Consider the following 12655-nt stretch of genomic DNA (forward strand, 5'->3'; position numbering starts at 1 on the left):
GGTGGATAATGGAAATGTAAATACACTGTTCCCATAGTGTGATAGGTGACAGGACAGGACACCATAGTCATAGGATTTTGTGGATTCTTCTTAAGTTTCTTTAACTCAATAGCTTCCAGCCTGTAATTGTAAAAAACAAAACAAAAACAAAAAACCTGCTATTCATTTTGTAAATGGTTCATTTTTTTGCAAGGGGTGCCTCATCTTGACCTCTCACTTTTCAGGTTCCTAGAGATTTAGAAATGCCCTTGGATTACATCATACGGGGATCCTTATATGGTGTCGTCTTGATACTACTGACCCATAAGAGACGCTGCATAGTAGAAAACATTATTTGACTTTCCCTTAGGATTTCCAGCAGATGCCAAATGGATTTTTTTTTTTTTAAGAAGAGAGAGTCTTCAGAGAGCAAAATGAAGACCCTTCTTATTGTAATATGAGAATTAGTTTCAAATGTCTAAAGTCAGCTTTCCTCATACCCTTTGAAATCTACAGCTGGGATTCCAGCCTCATTTTTTGTTTGCTTTTGACAGTGCTACCACACAGACATCTGGAGGATCAAGACCATTCATTGCTCTACTTATTCATCTTTGTATACCCAGTAAGCACATAATACATGTTTGTTGAATGACTCAAAGTATCATTGAAGAAAAATGATCTTCTGAGACCTTCCCTGTTTTTCTATTGCATTTTTGTCAGGCATATTCAAAACTTTGATTTCTAAACCATTTTAGTAAACCACCAAAATATGAAAAGAAAAACATAAACATGAAAGCTTGCCCATAACTATGACTAGCTTTTTTGCTTTTTACTCTTTTACATGTGAAAGATTATTTTAAAACACTAGCTCAAAAAAAAAAAACAAAAAAAAACCAACACCACATTTTTTAAATTGGCCTACATCATTCATAAACTTTATAAGGTGTCAGGGACAATACAGTCCAAAAACAAAACTGAAAGGGCAACGTATTTTGTCAAATTAACTTGTAATAGCCAACAAACTCTGCCTCGTTTCGATAAGGTACTGTTACTAGAATGCCAAACACATATTAAAAAACAAGGACAAGCAAGGAATGGCACCACGTTTGCAGAAATTTATTTTCTCTCAGACAAAAGATGTGGTGATGTGATTTTCTAACCAAAAAAGCAGCCCCCAAGAAGGAATTGATAACCGTAGGAATAAGCTCTCTTGGATAATTGCTACAAAGTTGGACAGCACGGAATCCCTCCTCCTACCCCCTCCAGGAGCTAAACTTGAGATCTGTGTGTGCTGTAGTTTTTCTGTAATCAAGTCACAGGCCTTTTCCTCTTACCCCCTTTCAGGTTGCTCTTTATGGTTCTTCCCCTTTTCCTCCTTAGTTAAGGAAACGTAAAGTACAGAGAGAGGGAGAGTTGCAACCCCCTACCTCTCGCTTCCTCCCACCCCCCTTTTGGTCACTCCCCACCTTCCTTTCCTCTCCTTACACCGGCAGCCCTACTGTGTTCCCCGGCTCCTCCTCCTCCCCTTCTCCCCTCCTCCCCTCTCCCGGGCTCCTTCTTTCTTCCTCCCCTCCCCTCCCCCAGACAGGCTTCCCTAGCGCGCTTCCCTTCCCCGCCTCCTGAACCCGCACCCTCCCCTCCCCCAGCCTCCTGCCTTGTGACACATCCCGGGTCCTCCCGGAGGCGGCAGCAGCAGCAGCAGCAGCAGCGGTAGCAGCAGTAGCCACCACCTCCGCGGGAGCCGCAACCCCGGCTCAGCCTTCCCCGCGGCCCCGCAGCTGCCGCAGCAGTCATGGCTGCTGATGGGGTGGACGAACGCTCGCCTCTGCTGTCAGCATCCCATTCGGGAAATGTCACCCCCACAGCCCCGCCGTACTTACAGGAAAGCAGCCCCAGAGGTAAGGCCAGCATGGACCTTTCTACTTCGTAAGGAAAAGCCTAGAATGTTAAAGACCCGGGAGCTCTATCTCCGAGGTGGAGGCGATCCTCTCACTTGGGCTGGGAGAGAGGGATGCTGACTGCGCCTTCCCCAGCCAGCGCCTGCTAGCCTGAGAGCTTCTCCGCAGGGCTTTTGGTGGGGTAGGGTGGGGTGTGAGCGTGGGGCGTGAGCGTTGAGTGTGTGCGTGTGTATTTCACCCCTTCTCACCCTCTGGGGTGTGTGTCTGTGTGTGTGTTTCACCACTTCTTACCCAGGGGTACAGGATGTGACATGAATTTCCCAGGCTGGGCTTTACCGTTTCAGAGCAGCCCCCAAGTGCGGCTGGAGGAGGTGCAGATCTTTCAGGATCATTCATAAATCCTTTCAGATGGCTGAGAAACCCCTAGTACTGCTCACCTTGGGATCTGTCCTTGAAAGGGCTTAGCTTGAAAAATATGCATATCCTACTATTCTCTCCCCCGGCCCCCCATGCTCTGTTCAATCAGGTAATTGTCTTACCAAAAGGAATAGAATTAATCAATATTCCCAATATGTCTGAAATTTCTGCCCTTCCTTATTACTCCCCCTTCTTAGGAGTATGTGTTAGCTTTCGTGGGGAATGAAGAAGCATAGAGAGGAAGATGTAATATTTTTGATGCGTATCTGGGTGAGACTGGAATGAACTTACTTCTAAAAGTAACCCAAGTTAATACTTCTATTTATTTCACTTCTCAAGATGGAAGGAAAAAAGATTTGACAGCCCATGGGATCTAAAGAAGAGAGAGAGAGAGAGTGTGTGTGTGTGTGTGTGGTGGAGTTGTTTAGCAAACTATTCAAAGATTTATCTTTGTTCTAAGCCTTTTAGTGGCTTCTATAGTAGAAAGAAGGTGGAGTCAGGATTTATAGAAAAGGGAAGGCAGGGCTTGAAAAAACCACTTAGAGTTGTGAAAAGAATGGTCAAATATGGCACTTGCAAATGTAGCTTAAGTGCATCTCTCTCTCTTTTTGGCTGAATATGAGAGGAGTTTAAAAACCCAAGGAGACAAATGGTAATGCTTTTGAAAATATAGGAAGATCATGTTTCTTGTAAAACAACTTTTTCTAAGTTCAAGTCTGGAATTGGAGCCAGTTGTAGAGCAGGTTGAACTTGATTCGTATTTAAAATTTCCACTTCATGTATAACAACTTTAAAAGGAACAATCTAGGTCTTAATCAACACCTAACAAGAAGCAGGACAAAGGAAAAGGATGTTTAGCTGTGAATAATTCAGTGTGATCAATGAGTTGAGAAGTAAGGTGCAAAATGGAACAGAGACTCACCTACAGAAACCCACAAGTCGTGTTTGTATTAAACTTCTGTCAAAGGATATCAGTTGGGGGAATTTCCTTTAATGCAGAAATTTGATATTAATTTTTCACTGTTATCTAAATTGGATAAGAATAACTTTAAATACTTATAAATGAATGTTTCAACTTCATCAAATCACCCTTAAAGGCAAAATATTTGCCATTTATTAAAAGACAAAGTTTGGATTTAAGCAACTGTCCTATAACAGATTTTCATGCCTTCTATCTTACATCTTTGTTTTTGTGTTTTTAGTCATAGTGGCTAAATTATTCCCCCAAAATATTCATGCTCATGTACCTGTTTATGGGTTTCTTTATCATTTGCCATATATTTGACTAATCTGATAAGACTCCCTCAAACTATACAATAAGGTACAAACTGCAGTTCAGCCCCTGAGAAAAATGTTTCATTCCAGATAGTTAAATAACTGAAGAAATTCAATGTATTAAAGAACAAAATTCAACAGTACATTTTAAAGATCTTATGGGCTTTATTTGATTTGTGACACGGAAGCATCCCATCCAGCAGATAGAAAGGAGCTTCAAAAGGTGAGCTAAATGAAAGACTTCCCCAGACAGAAGGGAATGGGGAAAAGGAAGTTATACTGGCAAAAAAGTAGATTGGGTTGTGGGAAGATCACTTTCTTTTAGGGCATGGCAGTGGTCTATCAAGCACATGACCTCACTAGTGCTAATAAGGTAGTTCCTGACTGACTTATTAAGAGTCGCTTCCTGGGAGAAGCCAAAGTGTAACTAAGTCTCTCTGGTTGGTGAGATGGAGCTTAGCAAAGTGCCTCCATTTTGAGCCTGTTCTCTTGTTTTTAACAAATGATTTAGCAAAAAGCCCTTTCTGCCTTATGGTAGACTATATATATATATATATATATATATATATTTTTTTTTTTTTTTTTTCAAACTGGTGAATAAGACAGAGTAGATGATTTAGGTAATTAAAAAACACTGAGTTCATGTGTCATAATACCAAGGAAGCAAGGAGCATAATTGAGATGTAAAGACATTTTATGAATTGACATTTTTGTCAGAATATCTTTTCTTGAATAACAAATAAGCATCTTCATAAATATTTTGAGTAATACATAAGATCTGATTCTAGGACACCAATGTTATTTACTCCTTCATTGATTCATTGGGCAGCACGATGTGCCCCAGACTGCTCTAGGTCAACAAGACTGACCAAACCCATCCCTTCTTGGAGCCCATGTTGAGGTGGGGAAAAATAATCAAGAAACACAGGGCTGAATTATTACTGTAGGAAACACTCTGTTGCTAGACCAGATGTTTTCAGTAGTTGACAAGAATTAGAGTTGAGGGTTGGGATTCAAAAGACCAGAATAGAATATACTTTTTGATAATGAACTTTGATTTATGATATCATTCCTAATTACACAGACTTTTTTTTTTTTAAAGTAGCTAAGAGCCATAACTAGTGAATATTTTCTTCAATTGAACCCTTTGCTATTTGTGTCACCACCTAAGAACAGGAATGTTAGCTCTTACTCTGAGATGAAATGTTCTATTTTATTTTATTTATTTATTTTTTATTTTTATGTTTTTAAGATTTTTTAATTTATTTGTCAGAGAGAGTGAGAGAGATTGAGAGAGAGCATGAGCAAGGGGAAGGGGAAGAGGGGGAAGCAAGCTCCCCACTGAGCAGGAAGCCCCAACGCAAGACTCAGTCCTAGGACGCTGGGATCATGACCTGAGCCAAAGGCAGATGCTTAACCGACTGAGCCAACCAGGTGTCCTGAAATATTCCATTTTAAGTTAAAAGATGGTGAAGTGTTTATTTATAAACAGGTTATTGATAATGTAGTGGAAAGCAGTATTTTGCATTTGGTTTTAGCACAGTGAAAATCGTGTGTGGTCTGTGTAACAGTCCACCTGTGTTTCTAAGTGGAATGCTTCTAGTGGTCTTTACTGTCAGTATTGGATTCCTGTATAGAGTAGGAGATCATCTTTCCTATGACTAAAACTCTCTATTTGGTACATGTGTCACCCATCGTAAAGGCATAGAAATTAAAATCAAAGACAGTTTTGGGCTCATTTGAAAAAAAAGATTGAGGGGCGTCTGCCTTTGGCTCATGTCATGATCCCAGGGTCCTGGGATCGAGCCCCTCATTGGGTTCTCTGCTGGGCAGGAGGCCTGCTTCTCCCTCTCCCTGTTTGTGTTCCCTCTTTCACTGTCTCTGTCAAATAAATAAATAAAATCTCTCTAAAAAAAAAAAGATTGGAAAAAAATATCACAAAACTTACACAATTTGCTATATTTAATGGATTTGTTTATTTTTTAATTTTACAAGTAGGATATGGCAAAAGAATATGACCTTTACATTTATAAGACTTCCTCTGTGAAAATAGTTTATATTTGGGGTTGTCTATTTATCTATGTATTTACTATGGTAATATGATTATCTTCTTCACTACAATTTTAAAGGAATTGTTATACAGAGACAGTTTCATTTACTTAGTTTATTGCTGTCATTCATTCAGCAAAGAAATATTTGAGTACTAGCCAAGCTCTGTGTGGTAGGATGGGAGAAGCAGATATGACCTCTCTTCCAGTTTAACGGAGGATATTGAGACATAAATTACATAATCATTTGAACAAATGCGAAGTGCAGTGGGGTTGAGGACAGTGCCAGAAATGTATCCAGTGCCATGAAAGTATGTAATAAAAAGATTTAACCTGGTTAGAGAAGGCCAGAAAAGCTTTCCCGAGACTTCATTGAGGTTTTTAAAGTTGAACTTGGCAAAGGCAGGGCCTGGGAGAACATTCTAGACTAAGAAAACAGTATGTACAAAAGCCTTTGGGTGGATAGAGTATGGTAAGTACAAGGAGCTGAAACAAGGCCAGTGTGGCCTAAAGTGAAAGCACCAATAGGGAATATATTGCTACACGGGATTGGAGAAGTGGGTGTGGTTGATATTCTCCAAGACCCGCCTCTCCCTCCAAAGAACCCTGCTTTTTGATATTCAAGTCTTTGGGTAGGTCCCCTCCTTGATTCTGGACTGACCTTGTGATTCAATTTTAACTTATAGAATAAAGCAAAAGAGAGCTGAATGACTTTGGAGGCTAGGTCATAAGAGGTCTTGCAGCTTTCGCCTTGGTCTCTTATAAAGTGCACCCTGAAGAAAGTAACTTGTCTTGTAAGAATTTGAATGCACTGAGACTACCTTGCTTTGAGGAATCCCTAACTGCCACCTGGGGAGGCTACATGGAGAGAGGGATGCCTGACCAGCTCTCAGACATGTAAGTGAAGAAACCATATTGGATGCCCAGCCCAGCTAGGCCTTCAGATGATTCCAACCCAAACCAAATTCTTATTGTACCTGCGTGATAGAGTCTAGATGATTACCATTCAGCTCAGGCAGAACAATCCACAGACTCATGAAAGGTAGAATTAAACTGTTGTTTTAAGTCACTAAGTTTTGGGGTGGTGTGTTCTGCACCAACAGATGACCAGAACAATAAGTATTGCTCAGTCCAAGCAGGGTATTTTTGGTCATGTTGAGAAATTTTGCCTTCAGCAAAGGAATGCCGTGGTTAGATTATTATTATTATTAAAATTGAAATATAGCTGACATGTTACATTCATTTTCGGTAAAGAACACAGTGATTAGTATTTATGATATGCTATCTCACCACACGTGTGGCTGTCATCTGTCACCATACATTATGGCAGTACCATGGATTATATTCCCCGTGCTATACCTCTTATCCATTTGACTTACTCATTCCATAATTAGAAGCCTGTATCTACCACTTCCCTTTCTCCATTTTGCCCACCCTCATAGCCCCCCTCCTCCTCCCCCTGGCCACCATCAGTTTGTTCTCTGTATTTATAGATCTGTTTTTACTATTTGTTTTGTTTTTTAGATTCCATATATAAGTGAACTCCTACAATATTTGTCTTTGTCTTTTTTCACTTAGCATAATACTGTCTTGGTCCATCCATATTATCATAAATGGCAATATCTTGCTCTTTTTTATGGCTGAATAATATTTGATTGTGTGTGTGTATACATACCACATCTTCTTTATCCATTCATATGTTGATGGACACTTAGGTTGCTTCTGTATCTTAGCTATTGTAAATAATGCTGCAGTGAACATGGGAGTGCATATATCTTTTTGAATTAGTGTTTTCTTTTTCTTTTGGTAAATACCCAGTAGTGGATGGAATTATTAGATCATATGCTATTTCTATTTTTAATTTTTTGAGAAACCATACTGTTTTCCACAGTGGTTGCACCAACTTACATTCCCACCAACAATGCACAAGAGTTCCTTTTTCTCCACATCCTCACTAACACTTGTTGCTTCTTGTGTTTTAGGTACTAGTCTTACTGACAGGTGTAAGGTGATAGCTCATTGTGGTTTTGATTTGCATTTCTCTGATGACTAGTAATGCTGATCATCTATTCATGTGTCTGTTGACCATCTGTATGTCTTCTTTGGAAAAATGTCTATTTTTTTTTAATTTATTATTTGACAGACAGATCACAAGCAGGCAGAGAGGCAGGCAGAAAGAAAGAGGAGAAAGCAGGCTCCCCGCTGAGCAGAGAGCCCGATGTGGGGCTCGATCCCAGGACCCTGAGATCATGACCTGAGCTGAAGGCAGAGGCTTTAACCCACTGAGCCACCCAGGCGCCCATGAAAAATGTCTATTTTTTAAAAGGATTTTATTTATTTGACAGAGAGAGAGCAAGCACAGACAGAGGGAGTGATGGAGGGGGAGAGAGAGAAGCAGGTCTCCCACCAAGCAGGGAGCCTGATGGTGGGTTTGATTCCAAGACTCTGGGATCATAACCTGAACAGAAAGCAGATACTTAACCAACTGAGCCACCCAGGTGCCCCAGAAAAATGTCCTTTTTTAAGAAAGATTATTTATTTATTTGTTTGACAGAGAGAGACACACAGCGAGAGAGGGAACACAAGCAGGGGGAGTGAGAGAGGGAGAAGCAGGTTTCCCACTGAACAGAGAGCCCAATGCGGGGCTTGATCCCAGGACCCTTGGATCATGACCTGAGCCGAAGACAGATGCTTAATGACCGAACCACCCAGGTGCCCCAAAATATCTATTTATTGTTTTTTAAGTCAGTCTATTTCTGTATTAGAGAGTGAATGAGAGGGGAGTGATAGGTTGAGGATAGAATGAGGATAGATGGCTCGGGTGTTCCTGATCTCAATGGGAAGGCTATCAAAAAATGGGCAGAAAATATGAACAGACACTTCTCCAATGAAGACATACAAATGGCTATCAGACACATGAAAAAATTGTTCATCATCACTAGCCATCAGGGATATTCAAATTAAAAACGCATTGAGATACCACCTTACACCAATCAGAATGGCCAAAATTAGCAAGACAGGAAACAACGTGTGTGGAGAGGATGTGGAGAAAGGGGAACCCTCTTACACTGTTGGTGGGAATGCAAGTTGGTGCAGCCACTTTGGAGAACAGTGTGGAGATTCCTCAAGAAATTAAAAATAGAGCTTCCCTATGACCCTGCAATTGCACTACTGGGTATTTACCCCAAAGATACAGATATAGTGAAAAGAAGAGCCATCTGTACCCCAATGTTTATAGCAGCAATGGCCACGGTCGCCAAACTGTGGAAAGAACCAAGATGCCCTTCAACAGATGAATGGATAAGGAAGATGTGGTCCATATACACAATGGAGTATTATGCCTCCATCAGAAAGGATGAATACACAACTTTTGTAGCAACATGCCGACGGGACTGGAAGAGATTATGCTGAGCAAAATAAGTCAAGCAGAGAGAGTCAAGTATCATATGGTTTCACTTATTTGTGGAGCATAACAAATAACATGGAGGACATGGGGAGATGGAGAGGAGAAGGGAGTTGGGGGAAACTGGAAGGGGAGATGAACCATGAGAGACTATAGACTCTGAAAAACAACCTGAGAGTTTTGAAGGGGTGGGGGTGGGAGGTTGGGGAACCAGATGGTGGGTAATAGGGAGGGCACATATTGCATGGAGCACTGGGTGTGGTGCAAAAACAGTAAATACTGTTACACTGAAAAGAAATATAAATAAATAAATAAATAAATAAATAAAATTAAAAAAAAAAAAAAGAAAGTAAAGATGGCTTGTTGTAGATTGGCTGTGAGAGTAAGAGGAAAGTGGCAAGGATATCTCCCAGAGTTCTGGTGTCTACAACCTGATGGTGTCATTGCCTATGCCGAGACAGAGAACACCAGAAGAGCATCAGGTTTTGGGGAACACAGATCATGAGCTTAGTTTTAGCTATGATACATTTAAGTTGTTTTCAAATATCCAGGAAGAGATTTCAGATAAGCAATTGCTTCCACAGATGTAGACCAGAGTGTTGGGGTCGATTCCATGTTAAAACCTGTTAAACCCCTAAGGCCTGCCTGGGCCTATTTAGCCATAGTGACTCCATGTTGCCTAGGTAGACATTTTGTTGTTTAATAATTGCCTCAACAGTTATTGATGGGCCCAGGCACGCCCTACTTAGCCATAGTGACTCCATGTTGCCTGGGTAGACATTTTGTTGTTTAATAATTGCCTCAACAGTTATTGATATCAGTTCCAGGTAACTGTTGCTAAAACACACACCTAAAATAAGGCCATTTTGTTATTTAATAAATGCCTCAGCAGTTACTAGTATCGGTTCCAGGTAACCGTTACTAAAACACACAGGTAGGAGACATCCAATCAGCCAAACCCACATACATAGAGGTCTAGTTGTGCCCTATAAAAAATAGCCTGTAAGACCAAGGGGGGTCGCTCTCTTCCGAGGCGGCCCTGGATGGTCAGTCTGACTTCTAATACTTGGCATAGAATAAAGCTTTACATAACTTTCACTTTGTCTCAGCCTCGTTCCCCTGGCCGGTCAGTCTAACTTCTAATGCTTGGCATAGAATAAGGCTTTGCATAACTTTCACTTTGTCTCAGTCTCGTTCCTTTGATAACAGACCCAACACAGAGAAACGAGGCCTGGGCTGAAAAATATAAAATTATGTTATTGACATATTGGTAACAACTAAATATATGGATGTCAGTTCAGAACTTCCCACGGCCCCACTCGGTGTGCCATGCAATGTGCTGAGAGAACATACAGGGATTAACATAAGAGTTCTCCTCAGTTCAGAACATCAGAAGCCTTTAGGCCAGAGGCCTCCAGCTCTGCATAACTATAAGCATATTGTCACTTTCTCTGGGTCCTGAAATGTAAAAAAGTTTGGGGAGCTATGTATGAAACTACATAGGGAGACAAAATAAAATAAAAAGAAGAGAGCCTAGGACAGAGCTTTGAGAAACTCCCATATTCAACGACCAGTTAGAGGAAGATGAGTCTCCAAAGAGACTGAGAAGTAGCTCCCAGGCAGGTCAGAGGAAAACGGAAAGACTCTAATATCACAGAGTCAAGGAGAAGAGAACACCTCCAAGAAAGAAGTGGTCAAACATGTCAAAAGCTGCAATAAAGAGCAAATAGATAAGGACCCAAAAATGTCTTTTGAACTAGTGACCTCAGTGAGAGTTGTTTCTATGTGTTTATATTCAAATCCTTTGTAAAGAATTGAAGAATTATTCATTTCCATCTAATGTATTCCAATGTGGATTTACTTTAATTGTAAAATCACTTCAAAGCCACTTCACTTCCAAGAAGAGGCTAATAATATTCCCTTATTCTGAAACACTTGGGTTTCCTATGTAACATAATTAAAAGGGCCTTGTCCTTTTCTTTTCACCTTTGTTTCACTTTTTAAAAAATGTGTAAACTTGAAATTGCTTGACAAAATATTTTCAGTGGCTAGAAAATAAATTGGCTTCTGGTTTAAGAGATAAGTTATTTACTATGTACTCCTGTACTCTTCACTTAGAAACTGCATTGTAAATAAGGTATATTTTTAGTGACCCTCTTCTGTCCTCTACCTGGAAAAATCTAAAGTTAGAAATGGTACCTTAAAGTGGGGCAAAGTCTCATGTCACTTGGAACTAAGTTCTGTACTAAACTAGAATTTTATTGATTGTCTTAGTTCAGGCTGCTGTCACTGAATACCATACATGGGTTGGCTTAAACACCAAGTACTTATTTCTCACAGTCTTGGAGGTTGGGAGGTCCAAGATCAAAGTGCCAACAGATTCCGTGTGTGGTGAGAGCTGGCGTCCAGGTTGCAGAGCGCTGACTTCCTGTATCCTCCTCATGTGGTGGAGAGAGCATGAGAGCACTCTCTCATTCCTTTCCTAACAGCACTAAACTCATGCATGAGGGCTCCGCTCTCATGACCCAGTTACCTCCCAAAGGCCCTGCCTCCTACAACTCTCACGTTGAGGTTGAGAGGTTCAAACTGAATTTTGAGGGGACATAAAGGCTCAGTCCATTGCACTGAGAGTTCTTGAATATATTTCGGCAGTCTATCACATTTCCGAACCTCCTTGCATCCTTGCAGACTTCAAGGTTGGCTGTGGATTGGCAGGAAAAGGTAATGTAGACCCAGGGACCTACACCACATGCTTAACCCACTGTAAGGTTAAGATTAACTTTTCATTTCATTTCCCAAGGGTTCTGAAACCCGCTGGAAGCCAGGTTGTCACAGTGAGTGGAAATAGATGAGGCATATTTGAGAGCAGCTACCTGCCACTCCATGAAGGCCTCGCCAGGAGTGTGCACCAGCTGTGATACTGAGCGAGGAGGGTCTTGCTGAAGCTTGATTTCATGATATGCTGAAGCTCAGGCCACGCTTAGTAAAGTTTTTTCAAATCGGTTCTTGAATCAAAATCTGCTTCACTGAGGCCACATCGTTAAGGGAAATAGAGCCTAAACATGGGTGAATGGTATCTGCTTCCAGCTGTCCAATACTGTGGTGGGCCCTTTTCCTAGTCTCATCCTTTGCTCTTATTTGGCAGGGATTAGTCTCCATGATTTTTTTTTTATTCTATTTTATAATGTCCACATTTCCTCCTGGCTCTGGCTCTACCCAGCATCTTTAATACATTAATCAAGATGTGTTTTACTCAGTCAGTCATCCTTTCAAATATGTGAGTGCCTATTATACTGTTTCAGATTTCTGGGAGCCTTCATTCCCGTTAGAGTTACATCCAGTGAGCACTATAATTTCCGAGAGTGCAGAAAATAAAGCAGGGCATGAGGGTGGAGGGTGGCTGGCTGCATGGGGAGTGTTTCAGATTGCTTTGGGAAAGAGACCTCGGAGATGACAATTGCTCAGAGACCTGAAAAATTAGTTGGGATCAACCACTGGAAGACAGAGGAGGAATGTGCCAGGCCACTGGAACAGCAAGTATAAAACACGATGCTGTTTCAAAACATGGTGGGCAGTGGGCTACAGCATGGTGACTTAGGGGCTAAGGAACTGGACTAGGGAAGACAAAGGAGATG

General features: G+C 41.0%; 1 protein-coding gene across 1 annotated transcript in view; it reads left to right on the forward strand.

The window, feature by feature from the left end:
• Window positions 1–567: 567 nt before the first annotated feature.
• PIP4P2 (phosphatidylinositol-4,5-bisphosphate 4-phosphatase 2) overlaps window positions 568–12655 on the forward strand; it is a 59330-nt gene continuing 47242 nt past the window's right edge. Inside the window, exons 1-2 of the mRNA XM_045998048.1 lie at window positions 568–601; window positions 1626–1877. Coding sequence (XP_045854004.1) covers window positions 1772–1877 — 106 coding nt within the window. The 5' untranslated portion in view covers window positions 568–601; window positions 1626–1771. The remainder of the gene's footprint in view (window positions 602–1625; window positions 1878–12655) is intronic.

This window comes from Meles meles, chromosome 1 (assembly GCF_922984935.1).
Source record: "Meles meles chromosome 1, mMelMel3.1 paternal haplotype, whole genome shotgun sequence".
NCBI classification, from domain to species: Eukaryota; Metazoa; Chordata; class Mammalia; order Carnivora; family Mustelidae; genus Meles; species Meles meles.